This window comes from Python bivittatus, unplaced genomic scaffold (genome assembly GCF_059951505.1).
Source record: "Python bivittatus isolate LINGU-HERP-01145 unplaced genomic scaffold, Pbiv_v1 ctg000250_np1212, whole genome shotgun sequence".
Classification (NCBI taxonomy): Eukaryota; Metazoa; Chordata; class Lepidosauria; order Squamata; family Pythonidae; genus Python; species Python bivittatus.
In genome coordinates this window covers 730,368-742,913 of record NW_028277057.1, presented here as the reverse complement: position 1 = coordinate 742,913, position 12,546 = coordinate 730,368, and the positions used below count along the sequence as shown (strand labels likewise).

Genomic DNA, 12,546 nt, shown 5'->3' with positions numbered 1-12,546 from the left:
AAGATACCCGCAGCTCTCTAGCTGTGGAAGAGAAGGGTGGAAAAGATCTCACCATCAGATTTCAACCTTCGTGTCCCTGCAGCACACAGAGAAGCGTCTCTGTGGCTTGGTGTGGCAAAAAGGAGGCCAGCCAAGGGTGCCACCCACCAGCCCCATACTAAGTAATAACCGACTATTTATGATGAGAAACGCATTTTCTCTCTCGCCTTCTTTAAGCTAGGCAGGCAAATCAGGGGTTCCCCTCTGTATTAGATATGCACCAACCCTGAATTAGAGGAAGGAGAACAGATGAGAGATGCAAACGGATCCAGCAGGAAGATCTCCAGGTGGTATCTACGGTAGGGTTTTGGCAGGGGGGAAAACCGCAAAAGATGGGGCAGCGCGGGCTGGGGAGGGGGCTGCAAAAGGGAGGCAAACGGCCTAGCAGGCGCCGCCAAACACGGTCCTCGGCTCCCGGGCGAGGGAGGAAGGACTGCCGCTGGAGCAAGCTGTCACCCCGACCCAGACCTCGCCGGAGAATCTGTCGTGCATCGCCCGGGGTCGAGCTAGAGATGCCAAGCGCGGCCGCCTCCGAGCACTCTCCTGCCCCGTTCCCACGATCCACCTTCAGCCAATGCGGTTTCCATTCTAAACACCTGAGAGAGCTGCATCGTGGGTACCCTTCCCTTAAGAAAACAGCGGAACCTTAAAAGCCGTCAGAAGGGAATCGCCGCATTTAGCGCTGCAACGCAAAGCTCCAAGCACGCAAACGCACAAACCCACCACTAGCATTGCAAGCTCCCGGGCAAGCGCGCGAGCCTAATATAGTGCACAAGGAGAGGGCGGGATAGAGGGAGAAAGAGAGAGAGTGGCGAGCAGCCAATGAGAAGCGGCGCGTCCGCGCGCGCGCGCTCGTTTCCCCAACCCGCGAAAGGAACGCCAAAGGCCTGCCTCTCCAGCGACCAATCAGGGGACGCGGAGCGAGCGAGCGGCGAGGCCGACTTCCCGGAGCGCGGGACCGCCCCTCGGGGTGCGCGCGGCGGGCCCAGAAGGGGGTGTGTCAGGGAACCCGGGAGAAGTAAAGGGGGGGAAGGGAGCCCGATAATGGCGGCCAGGAGGAGAGAGCTCCGCGGCAGCTCTGAGGTAAAAATAAGCACTAAAAGCGACGCTCGGCCGCGTTCGGGAGGCCGAGGCGCGCCAGGGCGGCGAGGACGCCTCTTGACAGGCCCGGGCAGCATGGCAGGCAGCCGGAGCGCGCCACTGGCCTGGGCCTGTGGAGGCTACGGCGAGCGGCCTGGCCCTCGGGCGCCCGCGTCGCCGGCCCAGGCGCTGCGAACGAGGCCAACGCCGCCGCCTTCTTCCCACTCCCGGCGGGAGTGTCCACCGCGCCTGTCAAACCCCTGTCGGCCAGTTCACACGGAACGCGGCGCCGGGCTGCAGAGTCCCGGGCAGCGGCGGAGAACGACGCAGACCGGGGACGCTCTTCGCGGCTGCAGCTGGTCAAGTGCTGGGGAGCCACCCAGCGTGGCGGCGGCCGAGGGCGAGCTCGGGCCGGTGGCCGACTTCTCGGCCCGGGCCAGCTTCTGGCGCTTCCCCCGGTGGCTCGGCCTCCTGGCTCGGGTCTTTAACGGCGGCGTTGGCTTATCCCCGCGCGGTGAAGGGCTTCCCCCGCTGGCCTCAGCAGCGGGGTCGATCCCAACGGAGCGTTTTCTTCTTCTTCCCTTCCAGCGGGGACCGGCCCGCGGGCCGATCGTTCCGCTTGGCGGTGCAGGAGCGTTCGGTGCGCCTTTGGAGCCCCCCGTGATGTGGCCCGCAGGGCAGAGTGGGGGCTCCCTTTCCGTGGGCTTCAGCAGAGCGAGCTCGCCCCGTGGAATACAATGGGGCCTATTCCAGAACAAACGCGCATGGGCTTGCGATGTAAACAGGTTAATTTCATATGCTCCTGACAGTTCTCCTTCTGAACGGAGTAGAGAAATTTGGGCGTCTTCCACCCAGGTGCTCCTTTTGCTTCATAAGAGTAGGATATGCTCGACCTGGCATAGCGTCAGCCTGTCAGGGAATTCAGATGAGCAGTGGAATCAGGCCCTTTGGTGGGTTGAACAACTTTGCCTCTAAGAAGGTATTTCCATAACAACTATAAACCTCCATTGTTATCTTTAGAATGTGGCTGGTAAAATTCTAGCTACCCCTACTAGAATTTTCAGAACTCAGCAAAGGTATGAGCGAGAAAGTTGATATTCTGTCCATTAAATAGATATACTCAGAAAATAGGTTTTACTGCTGTACAGATTGACCCAGCTTATTTACACATTTAATTTAAAAATGGGGTTATGAAGATGGGTAAAAGAGGAAAGTTAAATGGTAAAGGGGATGAGTAGAAGCAGAGCCATACATAAAAATTGTCATTATGTATTTCTGTAACTTTCAACGGCTACTGAAAGCTATTGAATTGCTATGAATTATCCAACACAGCTCTCTGCTCAAATTTACTATGTGTTTGCTTGCTTGCTTGCTTTATTTATTTATTTATTAAATGTATATGCCGGCCATCTCCCCAGAGGGTGACTGAGAAATATGTTCTCCTCTTTCTTTCTTTTTTTCTTGTTTATTGGAGGATGTTTAGCAATATCCCTTGCTTCATTTGATTACTGTGAAGTGGTCTTAGCACTGTTTTCCTACTACTATAAGAAAAAAAAAATACTTATAGCCAAAACATATCTTCCCCTATACAATTCTTATTCAGTCTTGTCCATTTCATAGAAAAAATAAGGTGCCAATTTCTGGGCTGTTAAAGTTTGTATACCTTTGTTTTATACTTTCATGCATCTTTATGTGTCTGGCTTTATGTAACTGAGTATTTTGTTTCTCTATAGTATTTTTACATACAACTAAATGTTCAGGAGTAACAGTAGTATCTTCATATGGACAGCTATCGTCACTGCCAGAATCAGCATTATTTACTCTATTATTAGGATATTGTAGCAAAGTTGGGTGCCAGTGATAAGGTTTTGTTTGTTTATATATATTGCATTTTAGGATATAAAGGTTCCTCAAGGTGGCTTGCAAAATATGAAAAAAAATAGTAGGATAATAAAACATTCAAAGTCAGCGATAAAATAGCAATTATTGCATTTTTCAGCTACAGTAACCAGATCAGTAAAACCCCTATTTAAAATCATCCATATGTGCTTTCTAAGGGAGGGAATTCTACAATGATAGTTTTTATCACTAGAATTGTTTTCTCCTGTTCTCTGAAATGATAGGTTGTACCTGCAGTCAGGTGAGCTAGGTATCAAAGCCCATTATTAGGCCTTGACAGGTTCATGTAGCTGCAAAAAGGTCTTCAAGTAACCTAATACCAAACTGCTTAAGACTTTAATTCTAACAGCTAGCAATTGAATAGACACTGTATATTCTATGGCTGAGTTTATACATTCTGTTAAATAATAGTTTATTGACTAAACTAATTGCTTGAGATGTGCAAGATATTAAGCAATAAATCATGCTTTGTCAGCTACAGTGGCTGGATTAACAAAAACTCCATTTTTACATTAAGATGTGTAAAGACAAAAATCAGCTACAAATCTTTGTTTTTGTTTTTTTCCATAGACACCTTGACCTTGAAGATGGTGAGTAGCCAGCCAAAATACGATCTAATAAGGGAGGTTGGTCGTGGCAGCTATGGTGTGGTGTATGAAGCAGTAGTGAGAAAAACCTCTGCACGTGTTGCGGTGAAGAAAATTCGGTGTCATGCTCCAGAGAATGTAGAACTAGCCTTGCGTGAGTTCTGGGCACTTAGTAGTATTAAAAGCCAACACCCAAATGTTATCCACTTGGAAGAATGCATATTGCAAAAAGACGACATGGTTCAGAAGATGTCCCATGGTTCCAGCTCTTCACTTTATTTACAGGTAAATGAAGCTGCAGGTAATGAAAGAGACATTGCATTAAAAATAAAAAAAAGGATCAGCTATTTGGTTATGCAGCAGTGAAATGGAGATTGCTATTGATGAAATATGTTTGCTGTTCTGTATTTGATACAGTTTTAGATATTTCAAAAATCATGCCACTAAGCAGCATGCACCTTCAGGTACACCCCACTGAAGAGTATGCCCCAATACTGAAGAACATTGGGTCTTCCCAGGACATTCAATTGTCTTTGAGTGTTTGTTTGAGCAGAAATTGGGTAAATAATAAGTAAAATAAAATTGGGTGTATCAACATGCTGCTACAACATTGCAGACTATTAATGTGGCAGAAATGTTTGTAGCATTGTAAGGAAAAATTTCTCCAACTGGGAAAATGTGCATTAATAATCCTTTTAATAGCTTTTATATGAGGCCACTTCAAAAAATCAACACTGTGGTAAGTAGTAGCTTCATCAGCTCTGATGAAATTTGCTTTGTTCTTTGAATTCAGTATTTCCAAGAATTTAGGTATCAAGGCTAACAACATCAAGAATAAAACGCCAGTAAAATAATAGAAGTACTCTTCTTAAAATGCCATTTAAAAAAACTTTCTTATAGGCCAGGTTCTTCTCATATTAGGTTTAATTGTCTTCCCTATCCAGCATGCCATAGAATTATGAAAGTCTATGAAAACAAATTAGTTTTATTTTTATGCCAAGCAGATTGTGGAAATAGCTGCTCAGCAACATATATTGCATGCATTGATGGAATATAGAAATATGATGGGGACATTTCAAATTAACTTTGAAGACAAAAAGCTAAAGCGTTTTATTTTGTAGCTGTGCAATTTTATTTTTCTTTCAGGTTAGTTTGGTCACAGTTATTCAAATAAGGAAAGAGTAAGGTGTGCTCAGTGGTCCATTAAATAAGTTTTATTACCAAAGGATAAATTACATTTGGCATTTATGCTCATAATAGTAATCTGCAATTTCTAACTATAGTTTGTAGTGTTTATCATAATCAGCAATTATGCTGATTCATAGTTTGTTGAACAAGCTATCAGCCTGTTATGTGATTTTGTTTGTTTTGGCTTAGCACATCATTGAACCTGGACAATTATGGTTTATTAAGCCATAAAGGTCTGATTTACACAACACACTAAGCCATAAACCATCACTTCTAAGCCATAAGGGTAAATTCATATTAAGCCCAAACCAGACTAACGACATTTTGGATTAGCACAATGTGTAAACACAGCCATCATTTTCAGTTAGCTGGCAATAAAATTCAGTTAGCTTGGACTAGCTTTAAAAACCATATATGGGCATTTGCAGGGGAGTGTGTAATAATGCAATTCATAATTTTTGCAATGACATCATGACATAAGTGATGTCATTGTGGCTTCTACCTGATGCCTATAGCACTGTGGTAAAAAAATGAGAATCCCTTACACTAAACAACAGAAAATGTTGAGCAAATGGAAAATGATATTAGGTAAAGAATTCTAAACTATGATTTACCTTTTTATTTAGAAGCTAGTATTTTCCTAGATTGGGGGGCCCTTTAGACAGTCATTCATGCCCTGATACTTCACAGCTTGACTACTGCAATGTGCTGTACGTGGGGATGCCCTTGAAGATGACCTGGAAGCTTCAACTGGTCCAGAATGCATAGGCATAGATAGTGATGGGCATGCCCTGGTATGCCCATATAATACCTCTGCTTTGTGAGCTGCAGTGGTTGCCAATTTGCTTCCAGGTGCAGTTTAAGGTACTGGTCATTACCTACTATATAAAGCCTTACATGTCATAGGGCCAGGTTACTTGAGGGACTGCCTCTCTCCCATAAAAGCTGCTTGGCTGATTCAGTCTGGCATGGTTGGCATGCTCTGGGTTCCTTGAATTAAACAATGCCATTTCTTGGGACCCTGGAAACACCCCTTCTCTGTAACAGTGCCTGCCCTCTGGAATTAGGTTCCCCCCAAGAGCTGAAGGCCCACCCCCCCACTGGTGTTTCTAAGTGCCTTGAAGACCTGACTCTTCACCCAGGCCTTTGGTGAGAGTCGGTGAAGTCTCCTTCAGAATGTGTGGGTTGTTTTCCTTTGTTCCCCGCTGATTTTGTTATTCTTGCCATCTTTATTTTTGTCTTTTGTTGTTTTTCTCGTTTGTAATGTTTTAAACAATTTGTAAACCTTGTCTGAGTGATACCATGGAGGTTCTGTCTCAGTGCCTGGAGCCTGTGGGGGTCTGGATGGGGCACAACAGCTCAATCCTAGCAAGACCAAGTAGCTCTGGGTTTTGGGGCCCCTCCGGTTCCAGGGATTTCCATCTTTGGTTCTGGGTGGGGTTGCACTGCCTCAGACAGGACTGATGTGCAATCTTGGGGTCCTCCTGAACTTGCAGCTCCTGCTCAAGGAGCAGGTGGCAGCTGTGACTAGGGGGTCCTTTGAGTTGTGCATCAGTTGTTCTCATTCCTGGACCGGGAGGACTTTCTTACAGTCACCCATGCCCTAGTAACCTCCTGTTTGGACTACAACAATGTGCTCTACATGGGGCTGCCCTTGAATAGGTTTCAGAAGCTTCATCTGGTGTAGAATGCAGTGGCACAGGCAGTTAAGAGCACTTGTCATTTGGTGCATATGACACCTCTGCTCTGCAAGCTGCATTGGCTACCAGTATGCTTCCAAGGATGCAATTCAAGGTGCTGATAGTCGCCTTAAAAGCTCTTTGTGGCTTCAAGCCTGGTTACTTATGGGAATGTCCCTCCCTGGTTGTTTCTACCTGTCCCATCTGGTCTGGCAGGAGGAACATGCTCTGGGTCCCATCTGCTAGGGAGTGGCATTTGGCCAGGCCCAGGAGGAGAGACTTTTCTGCTGTGGCACCCGCCCTCTGGAATATCATCCCTCCAGAGATCAGATTAGCCCCAGCCCTGCTAGCCTTTTGCAAGGCCTTGAAGACTTGGTTCTGTGCTTGAACCTGGAGCCCCAGATGTGAGATGGAGCCCATTTCCTGGTTGTGTTGATTGTATGATGCTTTTTAAAAATTATTTACTTGGCTTACTATGCGTTTTTATGTGATATTTTATTATTTTTAATATTGTTAGCTGCCCAGAGTCATTATTTGAGATGGGTGGCCATACAAATCCAATAAACAAACAAACAAACTGCCCAGAGTTGCTATGAGTTGGGCACCATATAAATTTAATAAATTGTTATTATTAACGTAAGCCATATTAGATGTCTGAAATAGTCTGTCATTTTCATGGGAGGTGATAATCAAGGGAGAGGTAGCAACTCCAATAATTGTCTGAGTAAAGTTTTAATACAAATGTTTTTTTAAAAAAAAAGCAGCTGGCATTTTTTTAGTCAACAACTGTTTTTTTATTTGAATCATGCTTGTTGAATATATACATGAAATATCTTTGTATTGTAGCTTGTAGAGACCTCCTTGAAAGGTGAAATTGCCTTTGATCCCAGAAGTGCCTACTATCTTTGGTTTGTGATGGATTTTTGTGATGGAGGTGATATGAATGAATACCTCCTATCCCGAAAGCCCAGCCGTAAGACCAACACTAGTTTTATGCTTCAGCTCAGCAGCGCCCTGGCTTTTCTGCACAAAAATCAGATCATCCACCGTGACCTCAAGCCTGACAACATCTTGATCTCTCAAAGCAGGATGGATGCTAGTGACTTGGAACCTACTTTGAAAGTAGCTGACTTTGGCCTAAGCAAGGTTTGTTCAGCATCAGGACAAAATCCCGAAGAGCCTGTGAATGTAAACAAATGTTTTCTGTCTACAGCTTGTGGCACAGACTTCTACATGGCTCCTGAAGTTTGGGAAGGCCACTACACTGCCAAAGCAGACATTTTTGCATTGGGGATTATAATCTGGGCAATGTTAGAAAGGATCACTTTCATAGACACAGAGACAAAGAAAGAACTCTTGGGGAGTTATGTGAAGCAAGGGACTGAGATTGTACCTGTTGGAGAGGCATTGCTGGAAAATCCAAAAATGGAATTACTCATACCCGTTAAGAAAAAGAAAATGAATGCTCGCATGAAACAGCTGATTAAGGAAATGCTTGCTGCTAACCCACAAGACCGGCCAGATGCTTTTGAATTAGAACTCCGGTTAGTCAAAATTGCTTTTAAAGACAGCAGTTGGGACACGTGACTTCTGAAGTACTTTGCCTTTTTGGCAGAAATGTGTGTGTAACAATGGTGCCGCATTTTATAGAAGCAAAAACCAGACTAACCCACATTTAAAGTGTCAGGGTTCCATATGTTTTCCCCATTGCATTTCTCTTTATTTTTGTAAACTAAGCAAAGGTGGCTGTTCTTGTTTCAGTATCCAAATATGTATATTCCCAAATTACACTTGTAATAAGCTTTCCAACTTGTCAGGAAAATTGACAAGTTAGGCAATGGTTTTCTAGGAATATTTTATGGAATATTTCAAACATTCCAATTTCTTACTGCAGAATCTTGAATGCCCTTGAAGGAGAAGACTTGCATGCTGGTAATGCAAATCATTCAACTTTGTAGAGTAAATGTGTATATATTTATGTCATAATGGGTGATGTAACCCCTTCCAGTACAGAAAAGATATGTCCCAAATTTATAGGATTCATAGAATTGGATGACTGTGACACATCCTTTGATTCCCCAGCTTCTGTGTCCATTCTCCTTTTTTTCCCCTTAAAACAGTGTGATGACACAAAATGAGATCTACAGTATGATGCACTAGGAACCTCTGATTTGAGCACTGTAGGGAAAATCTTAGTTTGGAAGATTGCATTTGTTTGGAAGGTTTCACTAAGTATGCTGATGGCTCATTCCAGTTCAGGTGCCAACACTTTGTCATGATGCATTTAGCTTCATTTTTCAAGGATAACAAAATGGTTATTTGGTAGACCAGAGTTACTGGTCACACGTATATTTTGTATTTGATATTCAGTCTTATTACTTTTAATTCAGGAATTTAAAAAAAAACTTTATTTTTTTAAAAAAGGAAGAAGATCTTTCTGAAAATCTTCCAGTGTGGTTCCCTCAAAATTTAGTTTGTTGTCTGGCAGAGATTCATTTCCTCTGTTTCCCCATACATTTTGGGTGAAAGTTATAGAAAGTTGGGCACTATTTTCCTAACACATGTACAGACAGCAGCATGTACAAGTGGCTCAACCAGAGGCCTAAATATTCATTCCACTACCACTGTGTCACACTGATGTTCCATTACTACTGTTGCCCACTATACTGGATCATAACTGGAGTCTTTATTGCTAAACTGAGGTTTTCCCTCTTTTTGTTCTTCTGAAGCACTCAGCAACCTGCCTCTCTCCCAAGTTACTTGGTTGGCAGGCTGCAGCATCTTGTTCATACATACAATTAAAAAGGATTGCACTCTTGGTGCAGCAAACAGAAATGAAAACTTTTGATTTGTGAGTAAATAGATAAATTTCATAAGAGGAAGTGGTGTTGTATATGTCTTCATTTTATTGTTGAAAGCATTGTATTGTACAGGTTGAAACTGTCCTGATGCCATCAGCCACAGCCTGGAAACCAGAAAGGGAATTGCCCTATGTTTTCTTACAAGAAGCACTGCAGAAATTATGCTTTAAAATCCCTGTCTGATATGCCTAGGATCTGAAAAATAGATAAGAAAATGTGTTGGTTTACTCCTTAGCTGCTATGTCCACATTAAACAAGGGGCATTCAAGGGGATATATTTCTTAAACTTGAAAAATACATGTTCTTTTGTTCAAGGTGTAGTTATCTGACATGTAGTATAATCCTATGCTTGCTAATAGGAAACAAGTCTCACAGAGTTCAGTGAAAATTATTCTTAGGTAAGTATGCATAGGATTGTAACTTTAATAGTTTATACAATTTTGGAAAAAACATTAAAATCTTCTCTAAAATAACATTTAAAGAAATGTTACATTAACAACTTAAAGTTTCAATGAGATATATTTTAAGAGGATTTCAACTAGGGTGGCATATGTCTATCTGGCTTGCAGTGCTAAATTATTTTAGCTGAGGATCCAGTTAACGTCTGTCCTTTAACTGAGAGGATAAGACAAAGGCTTGACTTCTGTACATTAGAATATCAATGTTTAAAAGTGATCAACCGTCTTCATTCTTTAAAGCACCATTTGTGCCTTTAGAGACGAAATTGCATTGCACGTAGGATGACACTTCTATGGTTATCCTGTGCTTAGTGGCATTGTGTTCAGCTGAACAGTTATATAATACTTGTGTCAAACAAAAAGAATACAAGCCGTAGGATCTTGGCAGTCCTTGTATACTAGAAAAAGCAGGAACTCACAACCATTATATATCCTAACTAATCTGATTACTGCATACAGTTTCTTGGCACTTAACAAGCCTTTCAGATTTTGGATATATTATTGGATGTACTTTTTAGTGCAGTGCAAAATCTACAAATAGAGCAAATTATATATTGCCCAGTAACACAGTTAATGTTGAAAGTGCACTTGTTTCTTATTTTTAAAGTTGGGGAAACCTCCCTGATCACTTCTCTTCATGGTGCTTAGCATGTTGGCATTGAATGCTAACTTGATTGTTCCATTAATTACCTACTGAATAATTGTACCCGAAATCTGTGTGTGTGATTTTTGTTGTTGCTTGTGTTTGGTTTGATTTCCTGTAAAATCTTTGAAATCAATTGTAGCGGCTACAGAACAATCCACCAGCGTAACACAAAAGTCAAGATAACTCATCAGCACTTCAAAAGAGAGCAGATTTTCAAAACTTTCTCTTATAAATTGTAAATTTTATTTTGTGAAGAATTTATTAAGGGGGGAAATTATTGTGTAATTTATTGAGTTCATGACTTTTTAAAAAAGATAAAAATAAAAGTCTGAATTGACCCATGAGTTGTAATAGTAGCTAAATGAACTACATTTTGTTGACTTTTCCAGGATAGAAATTTAATGTGTGAAGAACTAGGTTAGAGAGATTGAGATTGAGATTTTTTGAGTAAGGATTTAAGTTTGAGCAAATATTGACATAGACTTTCATTACTGTGCCTAGAAGCAGTTATGAAAAATCACAACTGGTTCACATGGCCTATTTTAGGAGTCAATAAAAACAATAAAATGAGAGATGGACAGTTCTGCCAGATGATGTATAGCACATCTATATATTATCTACAAACTTGGCTTAACTCTTAATTCTTAAGCATTCTGTTATTGCTAGGATTACTGTTCTGCTTCTTAAATACCTGTTCTTCAAGTAATGTCTTTATTCAAGCGTCAACAGGCACTCTTCTTGTATACAAAGCTTGATCTGAGTGCCTGTTCAGGTTCAGCTGGAGCAACACAGACTCCTTGATAATAGTTCTATTGGACATGCTTGGCTATAAATGTTTATTTGATGAGCAATCTTGTTCACCGTTCATTTCTGGGAAAGGAGTACAGTAGCCTAATGTACGTGCCCTGATTTGCAACACAGTTCCTGGAAATCAAGTTTATATCCATGACTTAAGAGTACATTTTGGCTGATAAAATTATCACTGCCTGCTTCTGGTCTGGAAAACAGATCTGGCCATTCTCATTCATTTTTCAGTGATTTTATATTAGATTATTCTACTACACTCTATATGGGACTCCCCTTGAAAATGTTTCAAATCTTTTGGTAGTGCAAAAGGTAGCTGTTCTATTTAATTTTGCTGGAGCTCATTTTCTTAAATAATAACCAATTGAAAATTGTGTGTTCTGGCTGCTGACGCAGTTCCATATGGAAGTCAATAGAGGTATGCTGATTTTTGTCCTGAAAGGCAGGATGTAGAATGAAATATCTTCTCTGCTAAGACTTGTTTGCTCTCACAGTTCAGATACTCTAAGGAGGCCTTGGAAAAGATGGGTACTAATGGTACAATTTTGTGCCTATTTATCTAGGAGTAAATTCTACGGTATAAAATGTAATGAGAATTGTTCTGTAAATGTCCTGCAGGGGGAAAAAAACTGTTGTTCCAAAATAGTACTTAAAAATGCATTTGATGAAATTGGACCTAGTTATAACTGCCTAATCAGAGTATGAAGTGTAGAGCACGTGCATTTTGATAGGTCTGTTGGGTGTCCTGAGGAATAAATGTATGTCCTGAGGATTTCTTTGAAAGTTTGCCCATAAGATAGATTGGTAGGGGGCCTTGATAAATCACCACTGAATGAAAGAATGTAGACCATAAAATTGTTCCAAAGCATGTTATGACTCATCTTGGTTTTTTTATGAATCAAATCATGGATGAGATTTACTACATATTATTTAAAACTTGATAAGACAGCAAGGGTCTAGATATGTTCTGGTTCAGTCAAAGTTTCTATATTATCCTTCAACCCTGCTGAATAAGAGTTGTATCCCACCATATCTGGAAGGTGCTAAAGTAGGATAACTGACTATAGCCATTATTCCCTCCCTCCCTCCCTCCCTTCCTTCCCAAAAGAGATAACCTGTGTTTCAGTGCCTATAATGACTGTTTCTGTATGGAAAAATTATACCATATTATGAAAATGACAAAACCTAAACTAGGTCTTTCTTACCCAGTTTGTTCATTTAATCTTGCTCAAAACAGCCTCAGTTTTCTTTCCCAAGGGGAAAAAGAAATATTTCAGGTCCAAATGCAGATATTCTTGGCTGTTC

The 12,546-nt window shown here is 41.7% G+C and overlaps 1 protein-coding gene across 1 annotated transcript; it reads left to right on the top strand.

Moving 5' to 3' along the window:
• Positions 1 to 997: 997 nt before the first annotated feature.
• Positions 998 to 12,315, top strand: PDIK1L (PDLIM1 interacting kinase 1 like). Its single transcript, XM_088140924.1, has 3 exons — positions 998 to 1,122; positions 3,589 to 3,890; positions 7,319 to 12,315. The coding sequence occupies exons 2-3, from the start codon at positions 3,606 to 3,608 to the stop codon at positions 8,057 to 8,059; spliced, it is 1,026 nt and encodes a 341-aa protein (XP_087997050.1). The 5' UTR covers positions 998 to 1,122; positions 3,589 to 3,605; the 3' UTR covers positions 8,060 to 12,315.
• The last annotated feature ends 231 nt before the right edge of the window (positions 12,316 to 12,546 follow it).